Here is a 15,185-nt window from a genome sequence, read left to right on the forward strand (position 1 = left end):
CGACTACACAACAGTGATAGCCCTGATCACCGACAACGATGAGACAGCCTATAGGGAGGAGGTCAGATACATGGCCATGTGGTTCCAGGATAGCAACCTCTCCCTCAATGTGATCAAGACAAAGGAGATGATTGTGGACTACAGGAAAAGGAGGACCGAGTACGCCCCCATTCTCATCGACTGGGTTGTAGTGGAGCAGGTTGAGAGCTTCAAGTTCCTTGGTGTCCACATCACCAACAAATTATCATGGTCCAAACACACCAAGATAGTCGTGAAGAGGGCAGGACAAAGGCGTATTATCCCTCAGGAGACTGAAAAGATTTGGCATGGGTCCTCAGATCCTCAAAAGTTCTACAGCTGCACCATCGAGAGCATCCTGACTGGTTGCATCACTGCCTGGTATTGCAACTGCTCGGCCTCCTGCCGCAAGCCGCTACAGAGGGTAGTGCGAACGGCCCAGTACATCACTGGGGCCAAGCATCCTGCCATCCAGGACCTCTATACCAGGCGGAGTCAGAGGAAGGCCCTAAAAATGGTCAAAGACTCCAGCCACCCTAGTCATAGACTGTTCTCTCTGCTATTGCATGGCAAGTGATACCGGAGCGCCTAGTCTAGGTCCAAGAGGCTTCTTAACAGCTTCTACCCCAAGCCATAAGACTCCTGAACAGCTAATCAAATGGCTACCCAGACTATTTGCATTGTTCCCCCCTTTTATGCTGCTGCTACTCTATGTTAATTATCTATGCATAGTCACTTTAACTCTACCAACATGTACATATTACCTTAATTACCTCGACGAACCTGTGCCCCCGCACATTGACTCTGTACCGGTACCCCCTGTATATATCCTCGCTACTGTTATTTTACTGCTGCTCTTTAATTAATCGTTAATAATTTTTTATCTATCTATTTTTTTCCTAACACTTATTTTTCTTAAAACTGCATTGTTGGTTAAGTGCTTGTAAGTAAGCATTTCACTGTAAGATCTAAACCTGTTGTATTCAGCGAATGTTACAAATACAATTAGATTTGATTTGAAACCCTGATCTGGTAGGATCAGATAGTGTATGACCATAGACAGATAGACAGATAGAAAGAAATGTACAGAGATAGAGAGTGGCTTGGCCAGTTAATAGTACTCTTCGATACGCACACAACCCAAGTCAGAGCAGATAGTTGTTTTTGTTCAGTATTCATTGTCATTTTTGCCTCTGATTATCAATCTGATTTAACACTCTCAGGTCCAGGCATAGCATTTGTGGTGTACCCGGAGGCTCTGACCAGACTTCCACTCTCTCCGTTCTGGGCCATCATATTCTTCCTCATGCTGCTGACCCTCGGCTTGGATACCATGGTAACCAACCCTCACTGTGTGTGTTTTTGTGTGTGTAGGGCCCTTTCAAATCTGTTGTATTTTGTTGCCTAATTCTGTTAATTTTTCCCCCCAAAATTTAGTTTTCTCTGTTTTGTTTTTGAAGGTTTCATTTTTTTCCTAATTTTTCCCCCAGGTTTTCACTCTAAACATTTTTTTTTTTCATAGAAAAACAACAACATTTTTATTTTTTGATCCAAAAGAATGCTTAAACCACATCAGGCGACCACTTTTGAGGTCTGGAATAAATCTAAGACATTTTAATTTTTGGGTGTAGATACAAGTGTGCAAAGCAAGAGGCTTGTTTGGTTAGCAGTGTTTCTGTAGCACACGTGATTGCAGAGTTTGCTAAACAAATTACCACTGGATTGATACAAATAATCATGATATCATTCTGCCAGGTAGGCATAGGCTCCTTTCTAGTTAACATTTCATTGAGAAGGTTTTTGGGAAAGCCTTTCCATCTACCCAGAAGACGATTATCGTTATTAGCATCATCGCTAACGGCTACGCAAAGTGTTAGATACACGCGCACACACAGACAGGGGCATTCCAGTGTTGCCTCTTCAGGAAGTTGAAGGAAAATACGAATCACTGATGCATTTTGTTCATGCCTTATGATAATCTTGGGCAAATGTATTTATTTTCAAATAAGTTCAATACATTTAGTCGATTTCCTCCTAAGTTTAAGATTTTTTTAATTTATTGTTGAATTCAGTATTAATGTCTGGATTCCATGATTCCGTCTGCCTTCTCCGCATCGCGGATTTCTATAGCACCTTGTGTGTGTAGTTGTGTTTGTCAGTCTTCTCCCAAGTTTGATTTCCACATGGGCCACAAAGGTCCACAAAGCAACATCCGGGCCCCTGTGGCACCAACATGGTCAATTGAAACCAATAGAAGACAACTTTTTTTTGGGTGGAGAGGCAACAGAGCTAGGTGGGGGACTGCCCCACCTCTACAATGGTAGGGGAAACATGGTACTGTAGGTGTGCGTGTGTGTGGCAACAAAATGGATTCCATGTTTCATACATGTTGGTCATGGGGGTGGAGGAGGTGAGGTGACTGCTCTGAATTGTGAAACTTACTGTGAACTGGTGAGAAACAATTTACATACAGTATGTGCTATATATAAATGGAAAGGGGAATATATAGAGAGAGAACAAGAGGACCAGTGGAGAGGGGTATACAGAGAGAGGATGAGTGGAGAGAAGAGAAAGGAGAGGGGGAGCAAGGAGATGAATAGAGAGAGAAAGAATGAGTGTAGAAGAGAAGGGAGAAGGGGATCCACTTCTGCCCTCATCAACAACTGCCTCTGCGGGGTGTGAACGCTCCAATTGGTGGGATCATTGGCACATGTGGTTTCACGTTGCGTGTGATTGTGGTGATTTCTTTTACACAGCACTCCGCTGCCACTGAACAGCTCATAGGGCTTCATGGAAATGAGCTGTTTGGCCTCCGTGGAACTGCAGAAGAGTAGCCCTCTGTATTTACTGCACTCATCCAATCAACCACAAATCAAACCGCACAATTTGAATGACACACTATTGAATGACTTAATGTGCATTGGGCCCTATTTCAGTAGGAAGCCTTCTTTGCTCTCTGTTAGATACAGTATTTTAGTATGAGTTGTGGTAACCGACGCTAGCATCTGCAGTGTCTATTGGCAGGGTAAAGCAGCGGAGAAAAATCAGCTCTTGTGCTGTCTCTCTCTCTGTCTTTACAGATTTAACATTTTAAGATCGCTGAGACCTTTTCTTTAAAGCATTAAAGTCTCCCAAGACCCTTTAAGACAATGGAAAACACTGGAGGTAAAAATCGAAGAAAGAAAATTCAGTCAATCTGTGATGTTCACACCCTAAACGACCTCCGGTCGGGGCGTATTAAAAGTGATCTATTAAGACGACAATAAACAGTAAATGATGATGTTGGTTTGCCTTCGCAGCTGTGGGTCTGTTGAAGCAGGGAAGAGGCTTTGTTGTATTGTTTGTGTGTGTGCGTGCGCGTGCGTGCGTGTTAGCGCTTGGTGGTAAGAAGCTGGGGATACTGTATTGATCAGAATTTTGGGGGGGAGCTCGGGTGGATGTAGAGAAGCAGTCAAGTGGCAGATAGCTCAGTCCCATTGGGCTCCACTATATCTCTTTCTTCCCTCGATCTGTGTATTCATCCTTCTTTCCTCTGCGCTTGTCCTCTGGCCCCTCGGCCGCTCTTGTCATTTTCTTCTGCTCCCCTCCTCTCTCGTCTGTGTCTCTTTTATGCAGGTGTTCATTCTCTATCTCTGCCCTCTTTTTCCTCTCTCTGCTCCCTTTGTCCATAGATATCTGTTGTGTGATTGTAATGACTCTCTCTCCCTCACTGTCATTGACTTCTACTGTTGTCTCGCCTCTCTTCCTTGACTTTCCTCTCTTACCGGCCCTCTCTTTCATTTCTCTTTCCCCTATCGCTCCTCTGCCCTCTCCCTTTTTTTCTTCCCTCCATCTCGCCTCCTTCCCCCGCTGTCTCCCTACTGTCTCCCCCGTTTGCCTGGTCTCTCCTCTCTTCCATCTCTCCTCCCTCTCTATGCTGACTCCCCTCCTTTCTCTCATGTCCCAGTTTGCCACCATTGAGACCATAGTGACGTCGGTGTCAGATGAGTTCCCCCAGTATCTGAGAAAGAACAAGCCTCTGTTCACGCTCATCTGCTGTGCCTGTTTCTTCTTCCTGGGATTCCCTATGGTCACAGAGGTACAAACACACACATATGCACATGCACATACATGCTACCACACACACAGGGGGGCACACGCATCCATACATGCACCTATAGTGCCCTGTGAAAGTCTACACACCCCTTGCACAGTTTTCACATTTGCTGCCTTAAAATTGCATTTAAAAAAGGGATAATATTGGATTTGTCCCATACTTAACTACACAACCTGCTCGACATGTTTACAGTGAAAGAAACGTACAGTATGATTTGTTTCTTAATTATTATTTTATTTTAACAAAGATGTCTTGATGGCTTATGTCTTCACACCACAGAGTTAATACTTGGTGGAGGCACCTTTGGCAACAAAGTTTGTTATGTTGCTGTCCATCAATGATTCCTAACCGAATGTATTGTGTATAATGAATAATGGATACACAGTGCATTCGGAAAGTATTCAAAAACGTTACAGCCTTATTCTAATATTGATTCAATTGTTTTTTTCCCCTCATCAATCTACACACAATATGACAAAGCAAAAAAATTTTTTTACAGAAGTATTCAAACCTGTTACTCAGTATTTTGTTGAAGCACCTTTGGCAGCAATTACAGCCTCGAGTCTTCTTGGGTATGACGCTACAAGCTTGGCACACCTGATCCTCTCAAGCTCTGTCAGGTTGGATGGGGAGCGTCGCTGCACAGCTATTTTCAGGTCTCTCCAGATATGTTAGATCGGGTTCATGTCCAGGCTCTGGCTGGGCCACTCAAAGACATTCAGAAACTTGTCCCGAAGCCAGTCCTGCTTTGCTTTGGCTGTGTGCTAAGGGTCGTTGTCCTGTTAGAAGGTGAACCTTCGGCCCAGTCTAGGGTCCTAAGCACCCTGGAGCAGGTTTTATCAATTATCTCTCTGTAATTTGCTCCATAAATTTTTCCCTCGATCCTGACTAGTCTCCCAGTCCCTGCCGCTTAAAAACATCCCCACAGCATGATGCTGCCACCACCATGCTTCACCGTAGGGAGGGTGCCAGGTTTCCTCCAGACGTGACGCTTGGCATTCAGGCCAAATAGTTCAATCTTGGTTTCGTCTGACTAGAGAATCTTGTTTCTCATGGTCTGAGAGTAATTTAAGTGCCTTTAGGCAAACTCCAAGCAGGCTGTCATCAGTGGCAGTCAGTGCCGTTTTAGATGAGGGGGGGCGATTATTTTTCATGAGCATGGCCTTATTTCTATTGCAGCATGTTGGATGACTGTCATTCATATTCCATTCACCCAGCTAAATGTAACAGTGATAGGTTTAGGCTACTACATGATACTCAAAGTATCCCTATGCCCATCATGAGGTTGCTACAACCTAGCCTATGAATGAAAATTTACAACGTAATGAAAATTTACAACGTAGTTGCATACAGGTCGAGAGAGGAATTTGATGTGACAGACAGTGACACATGGACAGACAGTGACATTCAATACCGCCTTGCACACTCTTGCCTGCATCTAGCTGATAGTGGGTGTGATCATTAGTCCAACAATTGCAAACGAGAGTTTCTTTTGGACAGATTCAGGTATGTTTATCCCCGTTTTGTTCCGTTTGCTTCTGTTTAAGAAACATTTTTCAACAGAATCGGCTGAATGAATCATGGGTAAATACAGTTCACAGTTTCATAGCAGCCACGTTGTATTCCTTCTCGCTTCTACGTAATGGACTCTCCACCTTTCACCTTTTCCCTTCGGTTGTGGACTTCAATGCACAACACATCAGCTGTATGTGACCAGGCGAAAAAAACTTTCCAAGCCAAACCGCTACATTTACATTACATTTACATTTAAGTCATTTAGCAGACGCTCTTATCCAGAGCGACTTACAAATACACACAGCCTACATCGTTGTAATCATATTAGCTAAAGTAACATCATAGTCAGCATACCTAATATAACTAATGCGTTAGTAAACCCGCTACAATCATGCATTAACATTTCAGTAAGCAGTTACACCGGCATGCCCCCGGTGGCAATCAATTAGTAAAACCAAAAGCTTACCTTGACTTGGAAGAGTTCCAGTGTTGTGTTGGATAGTCATAGCCAGCTAGCTAACATAGCATCCCTCTGTTTGAGCAGGGTGTTTCAGTAGGCTAAAATAGCTAAAACGTTAGCTGCATTTGTTAGCTAAGTAAATGAAACTGAAAGAGCAAAAAAATATCAAAATTTCTCTCTCTTTCTATTTCTCTCTTGCTTCTCCTTCATTTAGGAAGAAATTAATTTGCTGAGAATTGTTCAACTATTTTCTTTCTCTCTGAGTCAACTACTCATCACATTTTATGCACTGGAGTGCTAGCTAGCTGTAGCTTATGCTTTCAGTACTAGATTAATTCTCCCATCCTTTGATTGGATGGACAACATGTCAATTCAGTTCATGCTACAAGAGCCCTGATAGGTTGGAGGACGTCCTCCGGAGTTTGTCATAATTACTGTGTAACTCTCTGGAAGTGGGTGAGAACCATGAGCCTCCTAGGTTTTGTATTGAAGTCAATGTACTCAGAGGAGGATGGAAGCTAGCTATCCTCCAGCTACACCATGGTGCTACCTTACAGAGTGCTGTTGAGGCTACTGTACACCTTCTTTGCAAAATAGTGTGTTTTAATACACTATTTGGTGACGTGATTATATTTAGTATAGTTTTATCTAAAAAGGATAACTTTTTAAACTGAATTTAAAAACAAATGAAATTCACTGAGGAGGATGGTCCTCCCCTTCCTCCTCTGAGGAGCCTCCACTAGCTGTCATGTGCATTTTACTGAGGAGTGGCTTCCGTCTGGCAACTCTACCATAAAGGCCTAATTGGTGGAGTGCTACAGAGATGGTTGTCTTTCTGGAAGGTTCTCCCATCTCCACAGAGGAACTCTGGATCTCTGTCAGAGTGACCATCGGGTTCTTGGTCACCTTCCCCGATTGCTCAGTTTGGCCTGGCGGCCAGCTCTAGGAAGAGTCTTGGTAGTTCCAAACTTCTTCCATTTAAGAATGATGGAGGCCACTGTGTTCTTGGGGACCTTCAATGCTGCAGCATTGTTTGCTACCCTTCCCCAGATCTGTGCCTCGACACAATCCTGTCTCGGAGCTCTACAGACAATTACTTCGACCTCATGCTTGGTTTTTGCTCTGAAATGCACTGTCAACTGTGGTACCTTATATAGACAGGTGTGTGCCATTCCAAATCATGTCCAATCAATTGCATTTACCACAGGTGGACTCCAATGAAGTTGTAGAAACATCTCGATGATGATCAATGGAAACAGGAGGCACCTGAGCTCAATGTGTTTTTGCTTTTTCATTGTGGGATTTTGTGTGTAGATTGATGATATATAAAATAAAAAAATTCAATTTTAGAATAAGGCTGTAACGTAACAAAATATGGAAAAAGTTAAGGGGTCTGAATACTTTCCGAATGTACTGTATGTAGCCCCAAGAGTTGGTTCAATCTTATTCAAAATGATTCACTGTTGTTATTGCTTCCAAAGCCGCTTCCACTAAGGGGGTGTGAAGACATACGCAATCAAGACATGTTTAAAAAAAAAAATGCATTAGTAATTGAGAAGATGTTTTATCATTTGAAGAATTCTAGAAAATATGGAGCAGGTTGCATAGCTAGATAAGTTGGATACAAATTAAAATTTAATTTTAGGGCAGCAGAAGGTGAAAACTGCAAGGGGTGTATAAACTTTGACCAGGCACTGTATGTGCGGCCACACACACACACAATTAATTTTACCTTTATTTAACTAGGCAAGTCAGTTAAGAACAAATTCTTGTTTTAAACAACAGCCTACAAACAGTGGGTTAACTCCCTTGTTCAGGGGCAGAACGACAGATTTTTACCTTGTCAGCTCGGGGACTCAATCTTGCAACCTTTCGGGTTACAAGTCCAACGCTCTAGCCACTAGGCTACCTGCCGCCCCATTACTGATGACGCGTCCCAAATAGCACCCTATTCCCTATATAATGCAGTACCTTTGACCTGGTAGTGCACTATTAGTAGTGCACTATTTAAGGAATAGGGTGCTATTTCAGATGCACGTGAGAGACCCCCCATACACTGGCTCTGTATCACTGGCTTGTGTGTGTGTGTGTGTGTGTGTGTGTGTGTGTGTGTGTGTGTACGATTTGTGCGTGTGTTTAATAGAATGGGATGTACATGCTCCAGTTGGTGGACACGTATGCTGCCTCTTACTCTCTGGTCATCATTGCCATCTGTGAGCTAATCGGAATCTCCTACTTCTACGGTGAGTAGTGGAATAATTATAAGAAAATTACGTTTGACCTTTTGTTTACCTGACCATAATAAACTTGCTCTCTGGTAGCCCCGGAGAAGTTGCTCTTCGATGCAGATCTACGATCAGTTTACCCTCCCTTAATCCGAACTGTGGTCCTGTGTGGCTCAGTCGGTATAGCATGGCACTTGTAACGCCAAGTGATGTGGGTTCGATTCCTGCTGGGGCCACCCATGTGAAAAATGGATGCACTCATGTCTTTAGATAAAGTCGCTTTAGATGAAAGTGTCTGCTAAATGGCATATATTATTATTATAAACATTGGGAAAAATATTGCAAAACTTCAGATCGTCGTCTCTGCAAATTCATTCGACTCTTACCTCACTTCATCAACATCCGAATCAGAAAAGCCTCAAAGCCATTCATCAATTTTGATTGCCATTTTGTCTTGGCTCAACAACATAAACACAGAAAGCACATGTACAAGAATGAAACAGGACTTATACTGTGTGGTGCTTAGGTTGTTAAACCATGGTGGCTGTTTTCAATTCAAATGAGGGAGGTGTTAATAAACAATGGATGCTGCAATGTATTTATCTGCAAATGAACACGTCTCCATTCTCACAGACCCGATACCTGTTTTTTAGTTATATGGTCTATGAAAAAACAGGATTCATGAGTAGGTCTCAAGCTATTTTTTTTATGGTGAAAATGTACAGTGTTTTTTTACCCACTATCTATTTAAATGGGTAAATGTGTAAATGGGCTATAAGAGGCTCCAGACCCGGTGCCTAGGTTGCCCTTAAGCACAGATTTAGGTTCAGCTTAAGCCTTAAATCCTTGTCCTATCTGTTATGAGCAAAAACACCAAACAGACCTTAAATCAGTGTCTAGGGCCAACTTTATCCCTCTCTGACAGGGGGCTCGAGAACTTCTCATTCTGACCACTAGATGTCTTTGTTACCATTCTAGTGGACCAATGATCAGGTCTAAAGCAGACCTGTACATACTGTTCTCCAATTCGTCACAGCATCAGCAGAGGTGGTTCCAGTGAAATGACTGTGTGGCTTGTGACTCATCTCTTGCCAAGTTTGTCGGTCAATACACTGACAACAATTGTGACAATTGTCAAGCCACATTGTTTTGGAGGATAATACATGTCCCAGGTTCTCCCTGGGAAGGGATGTGCCTTGTAGGGGGCCTGTGTGGAGCTCTCTTGTCTGGAGCTCTGGGTGAAACTGGTTCACTCTCGGTGCACGTCCCAAATGGCACCCTATTCCCTATATAGTGCACTACTTTTGACCAGAGGCTTATACAGATAGGGATTAGGGTGCCATTTTGGATGGAGGTTCTGTGTGTCAGATTGACTCAACTCCCCTCAACCCTTCAATCGAGCAGTCGATTTGACTGACTCTCCCTCTTTTCCCCCCCTCCTCCTTCTCCTCCTCTTTCTGTCTTTATTCCCCTTTTCCTAGGCCTGCAGAGATTCTGCGAGGACATTGAAATGATGATTGGCTTCCAACCAAACCGCTTCTGGAGAATCTGCTGGGCCTTTGTGACTCCAACCATTCTGACTGTATGTGTTTGTGTCCGATCTATACGGAATAGGGTTTAGATATTCACAGGCGCGCTAGCACGCACACTCACCGACTCACTGACTCACTGACTCACTGACTCACTGACTCACTGACTCACTCACTCACTCACTCACTCACTCACTCACTCACTCACTCACTCACTCACTCACTCACTCACAGGTACAGGCACACAGATGCATGCATACACACACACACAAACACAACACACCTACTAGAGTGTTTCCCTTTTCACTGCAGCCTTTTCAAATTTAGGGGCCAACATCAATTTGCAGCAGCGAGTGTTTTCCAAGAAAGGGAACATAGCGAAAATAGTTTCCCCCCAACTGAAACGGAAATTGTTTTCCTCACTATTCACCCTTATAACAAAGGTTGTTTGTGCTACTCGAAATGCTCCACTCCTATAGCCTACATAACGTTGTCATAACTGTGACATAACAGATGCAGTGAAGTCACAGTTGGTGACTTGAAAAGCTGAGGAGGATGGGAGACCCGTGGTGTAGGCACATACTTCACGGAGACGACAAAGCGTGTTTCAAAAATCGTCAAAGACTAATTATTTTAACCTCAAACGTTTAATAAAGACATTTATGGTCAAATATTATGGCGAATGGGAATGAGAGGGCTACATGAACAGTGTTTGGAAGGGATCACAGCAGTGATTGAATCAGGGTATGAGGCATGAGTTGAGGTGTTCAGAGGCATCATGGATGCATGTTGGAGAAGAGCTCAACTCATCCGCTGAGGGCAGGACAGGATTTGACTGGGAAGACAAAAAAAAACAATAACACAACACATTTAGACAAAAGAGCTAAGAATGAGTTAGTCCAAGCAGGGAGTAAAATCATTCTACAATGGTATTTATCCAAACACGAGTGCTACTTACACAGTGTTGGGAAGGGATCACAGCAGTTATAAAATGAGGAAATGAGGCCCCAAAAAAATCCCTGGTGCCCGGAGTTTTTACTTATCTGGTAACCTAATCAGGTAAAACTCCTGACCCTATAATGAATCACTGCCATACCCTATATATGGGCTATGATGGGTACAGTTTTTCTAATCAGGTCACATGGTTTCAAAAAACTCCTGTAAAAACTCCTGGCCCTGGGGACGATTAAAACCCTGTCAAACAGCAGGAACTGTCCCGGCCGTCAAAGGAAGTGGACCAAAGCGCAGCGTGGTGAGCGTACATATTCCTTTTTGTTTAGGATGACGCCGACAAAAACAATAAATAATAAAAAAAAAACAACCGTGAAGCTTAAGGCTATAGTGCCACAAACAAAGACAACTTCCCACACTGAAAGGAGGGAAAAGGGCTACCTAAGTATGGTTCCCAATCAGAAACAGCGATAGATAGTTGTCCCTGATTGAGAACCATACCTGGCAAAAACATAGAAATACAAAATCATAGAAAACAAAAACATAGAATGCCCACCCCAAATCACACCCTGACCAAACCAAATAGAGACATAAAAAGGCTCTCTAAGGTCAGGGCGTGACAGGAACCTTGTCCTTGTTCATATGAATTATATTTAGACTAGACTAACAGGGCCACTCAGAGACAACAACTGATGGACAATAGAACTCACAGGGCTGAGCTTGCTATAAAGCAAAAGCTTGTTATAAAGCTTGTTTGCATCGTGTAGGCCTATGCAACTGTAGGCCTAATTAAAAATCTACTCACAGCCTGTGTCATCACTATTGTGTTAATTGATTAATTCCAGTTAATACTGTTGTATTGAAAAGGTCTAGGCATCCTAGCCAGCCCAACTTGGAATATAAACCAAAATTGATCACATTCAGATTTTCTCTCGACACCAAAAATGTGACGATAACATAGTATACATAACATTACCAATTTGTTTGCCCTGAACAGATAGACAAGGTGCACAGGCTGTATGCACTTGCTTTTTTTAAAAATTAGCCTACTGAAAAATCATCTTGTTATTCCTAGGCTGCTGCAACATTTATATAAAGAGTTTTTGCTTGTGTCTGTCGGGAGTTATGTGTTATCACGTTTGCTAATTAAATACCGGAGGAAAGTGGAAAGCACAATTGCGACTGAGTTGTAATCTCACTTTTCATGGATGATGCGATGGAAGTTTATTTAGACAGAAGAAACGTCCATATGCTCAGCAAATAAAGCGACGTAACGTGCAATTACCTCTGCAAGCTCCTTGTAGTTGCCCTTTTTAGTGGAACTTTCCCTCTCATCGTGCCCCTGAGTAAAAGCCAAATCTTGCATGCCCAAAAACTGCAGTAGTGTTGATAAGCTACTTGAGAAACTCCCTGTTTCTTATTACCTTCTCGTTGTGTTGTGCAGTTTGTATATGCAGACCTTCGTCCATTACATTACGTTGCAGCTTTTCCCAAGATGCTTGAATCTGATGTGTCAACAAAAAATCCACTATATTGTTGTGAGGGTTAGTCATTCTGGTGGAGAACACTGCACTCTGGTAGCTAGCTATTTGCTATTGAAATTAGCAATGCAAATTTAAATACATTAGAGTCGTGGCCGTACGTTTTGAGAATGACACAAATATTAATTTTCATAAAGTCTGCTGCCTCAGTTTGAATGATGGCAATTTGATTATACTCCAGAATGTTATGAAGAGTGATCAGATGAATTGCAATTAATTGCAAAGTCCCTCTTTGCCATGCAAATGAACTGAATCCCCCAAAAACATTTCCATTGCATTTCAGCCCTGCCACAACAGCCCTTGTTCTTCCTCTGTCCATCATGGTTACCTGCAAGGAAACATGTGCCGTCATCATTGCTTTGCACAAAAAGGGCTTCACAGGCAAGGATATTGCTGCCAGTAAGATTGCACCTAAATTAACCATTTATTGGATCATCAAGAAGTTCAAGGAGAGAGGTTCAATTGTTGTGAAGAAGGCTTCAGGGCGCCCAAGAAAGTCCAGCAAGCGCCAGGACTGTCTCCTAAAGTTGATTCAGCTGCGGGATCGGGGCACCACCAATACAGAGCTTGCTCAGGAATGGCAGCAGGCAGGTGGGAGTGCAGCTGCACGAACAGTGAGGCAAAGACTTTTGTAGGATGGCCTGGTGTCAAGAAGGGCAGCAAAGAAGTCACTTCTCTCCAGGAAAAACATCAGGGACAGACTGATATTCTGCAAAAGTTACAGGGATTGGACTGCTGAGGACTGGGGTAAAGTCATTTTCTCTGATGAATCCCCTTTCCGATTGTTTGGGGCATCCGGAAAAAAGCTTGTCCGGAGAAGACAAGGTGAGCGCTACCATCAGTCCTGTGTCATGCCTACAGTAAAGCATCTCGAGACCATTCATGTGTGGGGTTGCTCTTAGCCAAGGGAGTGGGCTCACTCACAATTTTGCCTAAGAACACAGCCATGAATAAAGAATGATACCAACACATCCACCGAGAGCAACTTCTCCCAACCATCCAGGAACAGTTTGGTGACGAACAATGCCTTTTCCAGCATGATGGAGCCCCTTGCCATAATGCAAAAGGGATAACTAAGTGCCCCGGGGAACAAAACATCGATATTTTGGGTCCATGGCCAGGAAACTCCCCCGACCTTAATCCCATTGAGAACTTGTGGTCAATCCTCAAGAGGCGGGTGGACAAACAAAAACCCACAAATTCTGACAAACTACAAGCATTGATTATGCAAGAATGGGCTGCCATCAGTCAGAATTTGGCCCAGAAGTTAATTGACAGCAAGCCAGGGCGGATTGCAGAGGTCTTGAAAAAGAAGGGTCAACACTGCAAATATTGACTCTTTGCATCACCTTCATATAATTGTCAATAAAAGCCTTTGACACTTATGAAATGCTTGTAATTATACTTCAGTATTCCATAGTAACATCTGACAAAAATATCTAAAGACACTGAAGCAGCAAACTTTGTGGGAATTAATATTTGTGTCATTCTCAAAACTTTTGGCCACGACTGTACACTAACGCGACACAACACAAAGTTCTAAAACCAAGGAAACAATATGTAATATACAGTTGAAGTCGAAGGTTTACATACACTGCAATAACTGCCACATAGAATTGTATTTGCAAGCAAAGCTAAATACTTGCATTAACATCTGCCTCAACGATTCCCAATTTTTCAGAATGGATATGCCGTAGCACCTGGACTCCGCGAGTGGGAACAAAGTGGTTTATGTTTAGCCAATTTGTAAGTCGCTCTGGATAAGAGCGTCTGCTAAATGACTTAAATGTAAATGTAACTTAGGTTGGAGTCATTAAATCTTGTTTTTCAACCACTCCACAAATTTCTTGTTAACAAACTATAGTTTTGGCACCTCAGTTAGGACATCTATTTGTGCATGACACGAGTAATTTTTCCAACAATTGTTTACAGACAGATTATTTCACTTATAATTCACTGTATCACAATTCCAGTGGGTCAGAAGTTTACATACACTAAGTTGACTGTGCCTTTAAACAGCTTGGAAAATTCCATAAAATGATGTCATGGCTTTAGAAGCTTTTGATAGGCTAATTGACATAATGTGAGTCAATTGGAGGTGTACCAGTGGGTGTATTTCAAGCTTACCTTCAAACTCAGTGCCTCTTTGCTTGACATCATGGGAAAATCCAAAGAAATCAAGACTAGTCATTCAACTGAGACTGCTCTTCTCTGTGTCACGGAGGCGCTCCGCACTGCTAAAGCTAACTCTCTCTCCTCTGCTCTCATCCTTCTAGACCTATCGGCTGCCTTTGATACTGTGAACCATCAGATCCTCCTCTCCACCCTCTCCGAGCTGGGCATCTCCGGCGCGGCCCACGCTTGGATTGCGTCCTACCTGACAGGTCGCTCCTACCAGGTGGCGTGGCGAGAATCTGTCTCCGCACCACGTGCTCTCACCACTGGTGTCCCCCAGGGCTCTGTTCTAGGCCCTCTCCTATTCTCGCTATACACCAAGTCACTTGGCTCTGTCATATCCTCACATGGTCTCTCCTATCATTGCTATGCAGACGACACACAATTAATCTTCTCCTTTCCCCCCTCTGATAACCAGGTGGTGAATCGCATCTCTGCATGTCTGGCAGACATATCAGTGTGGATGACGGATCACCACCTCAAGCTGAACCTCGGCAAGACGGAGCTGCTCTTCCTCCCGGGGAAGGACTGCCCGTTCCATGATCTCGCCATCACGGTTGACAACTCCATTGTGTCCTCCTCCCAGAGTGCTAAGAACCTTGGCGTGATCCTGGACAACACCCTGTCGTTCTCAACTAACATCAAGGCGGTGACCCGTTCCTGTAGGTTCATGCT

General features: G+C 43.3%; 1 protein-coding gene across 3 annotated transcripts in view; it reads left to right on the plus strand.

The window, feature by feature from the left end:
- LOC139562922 (sodium- and chloride-dependent glycine transporter 2-like) overlaps positions 1 to 15,185 on the plus strand; it is a 57,481-nt gene that overhangs the window by 31,446 nt on the left and 10,850 nt on the right. For all 3 annotated transcript variants that reach the window (XM_071381095.1, XM_071381096.1, XM_071381093.1), the window contains 4 exons: positions 1,242 to 1,354; positions 3,965 to 4,096; positions 8,233 to 8,332; positions 9,796 to 9,896. In XM_071381095.1, the coding sequence (XP_071237196.1) occupies positions 1,242 to 1,354; positions 3,965 to 4,096; positions 8,233 to 8,332; positions 9,796 to 9,896 (446 nt within the window). The remainder of the gene's footprint in view (positions 1 to 1,241; positions 1,355 to 3,964; positions 4,097 to 8,232; positions 8,333 to 9,795; positions 9,897 to 15,185) is intronic.

Source organism: Salvelinus alpinus, chromosome 33, assembly GCF_045679555.1.
Source record: "Salvelinus alpinus chromosome 33, SLU_Salpinus.1, whole genome shotgun sequence".
NCBI lineage: Eukaryota > Metazoa > Chordata > Actinopteri > Salmoniformes > Salmonidae > Salvelinus > Salvelinus alpinus.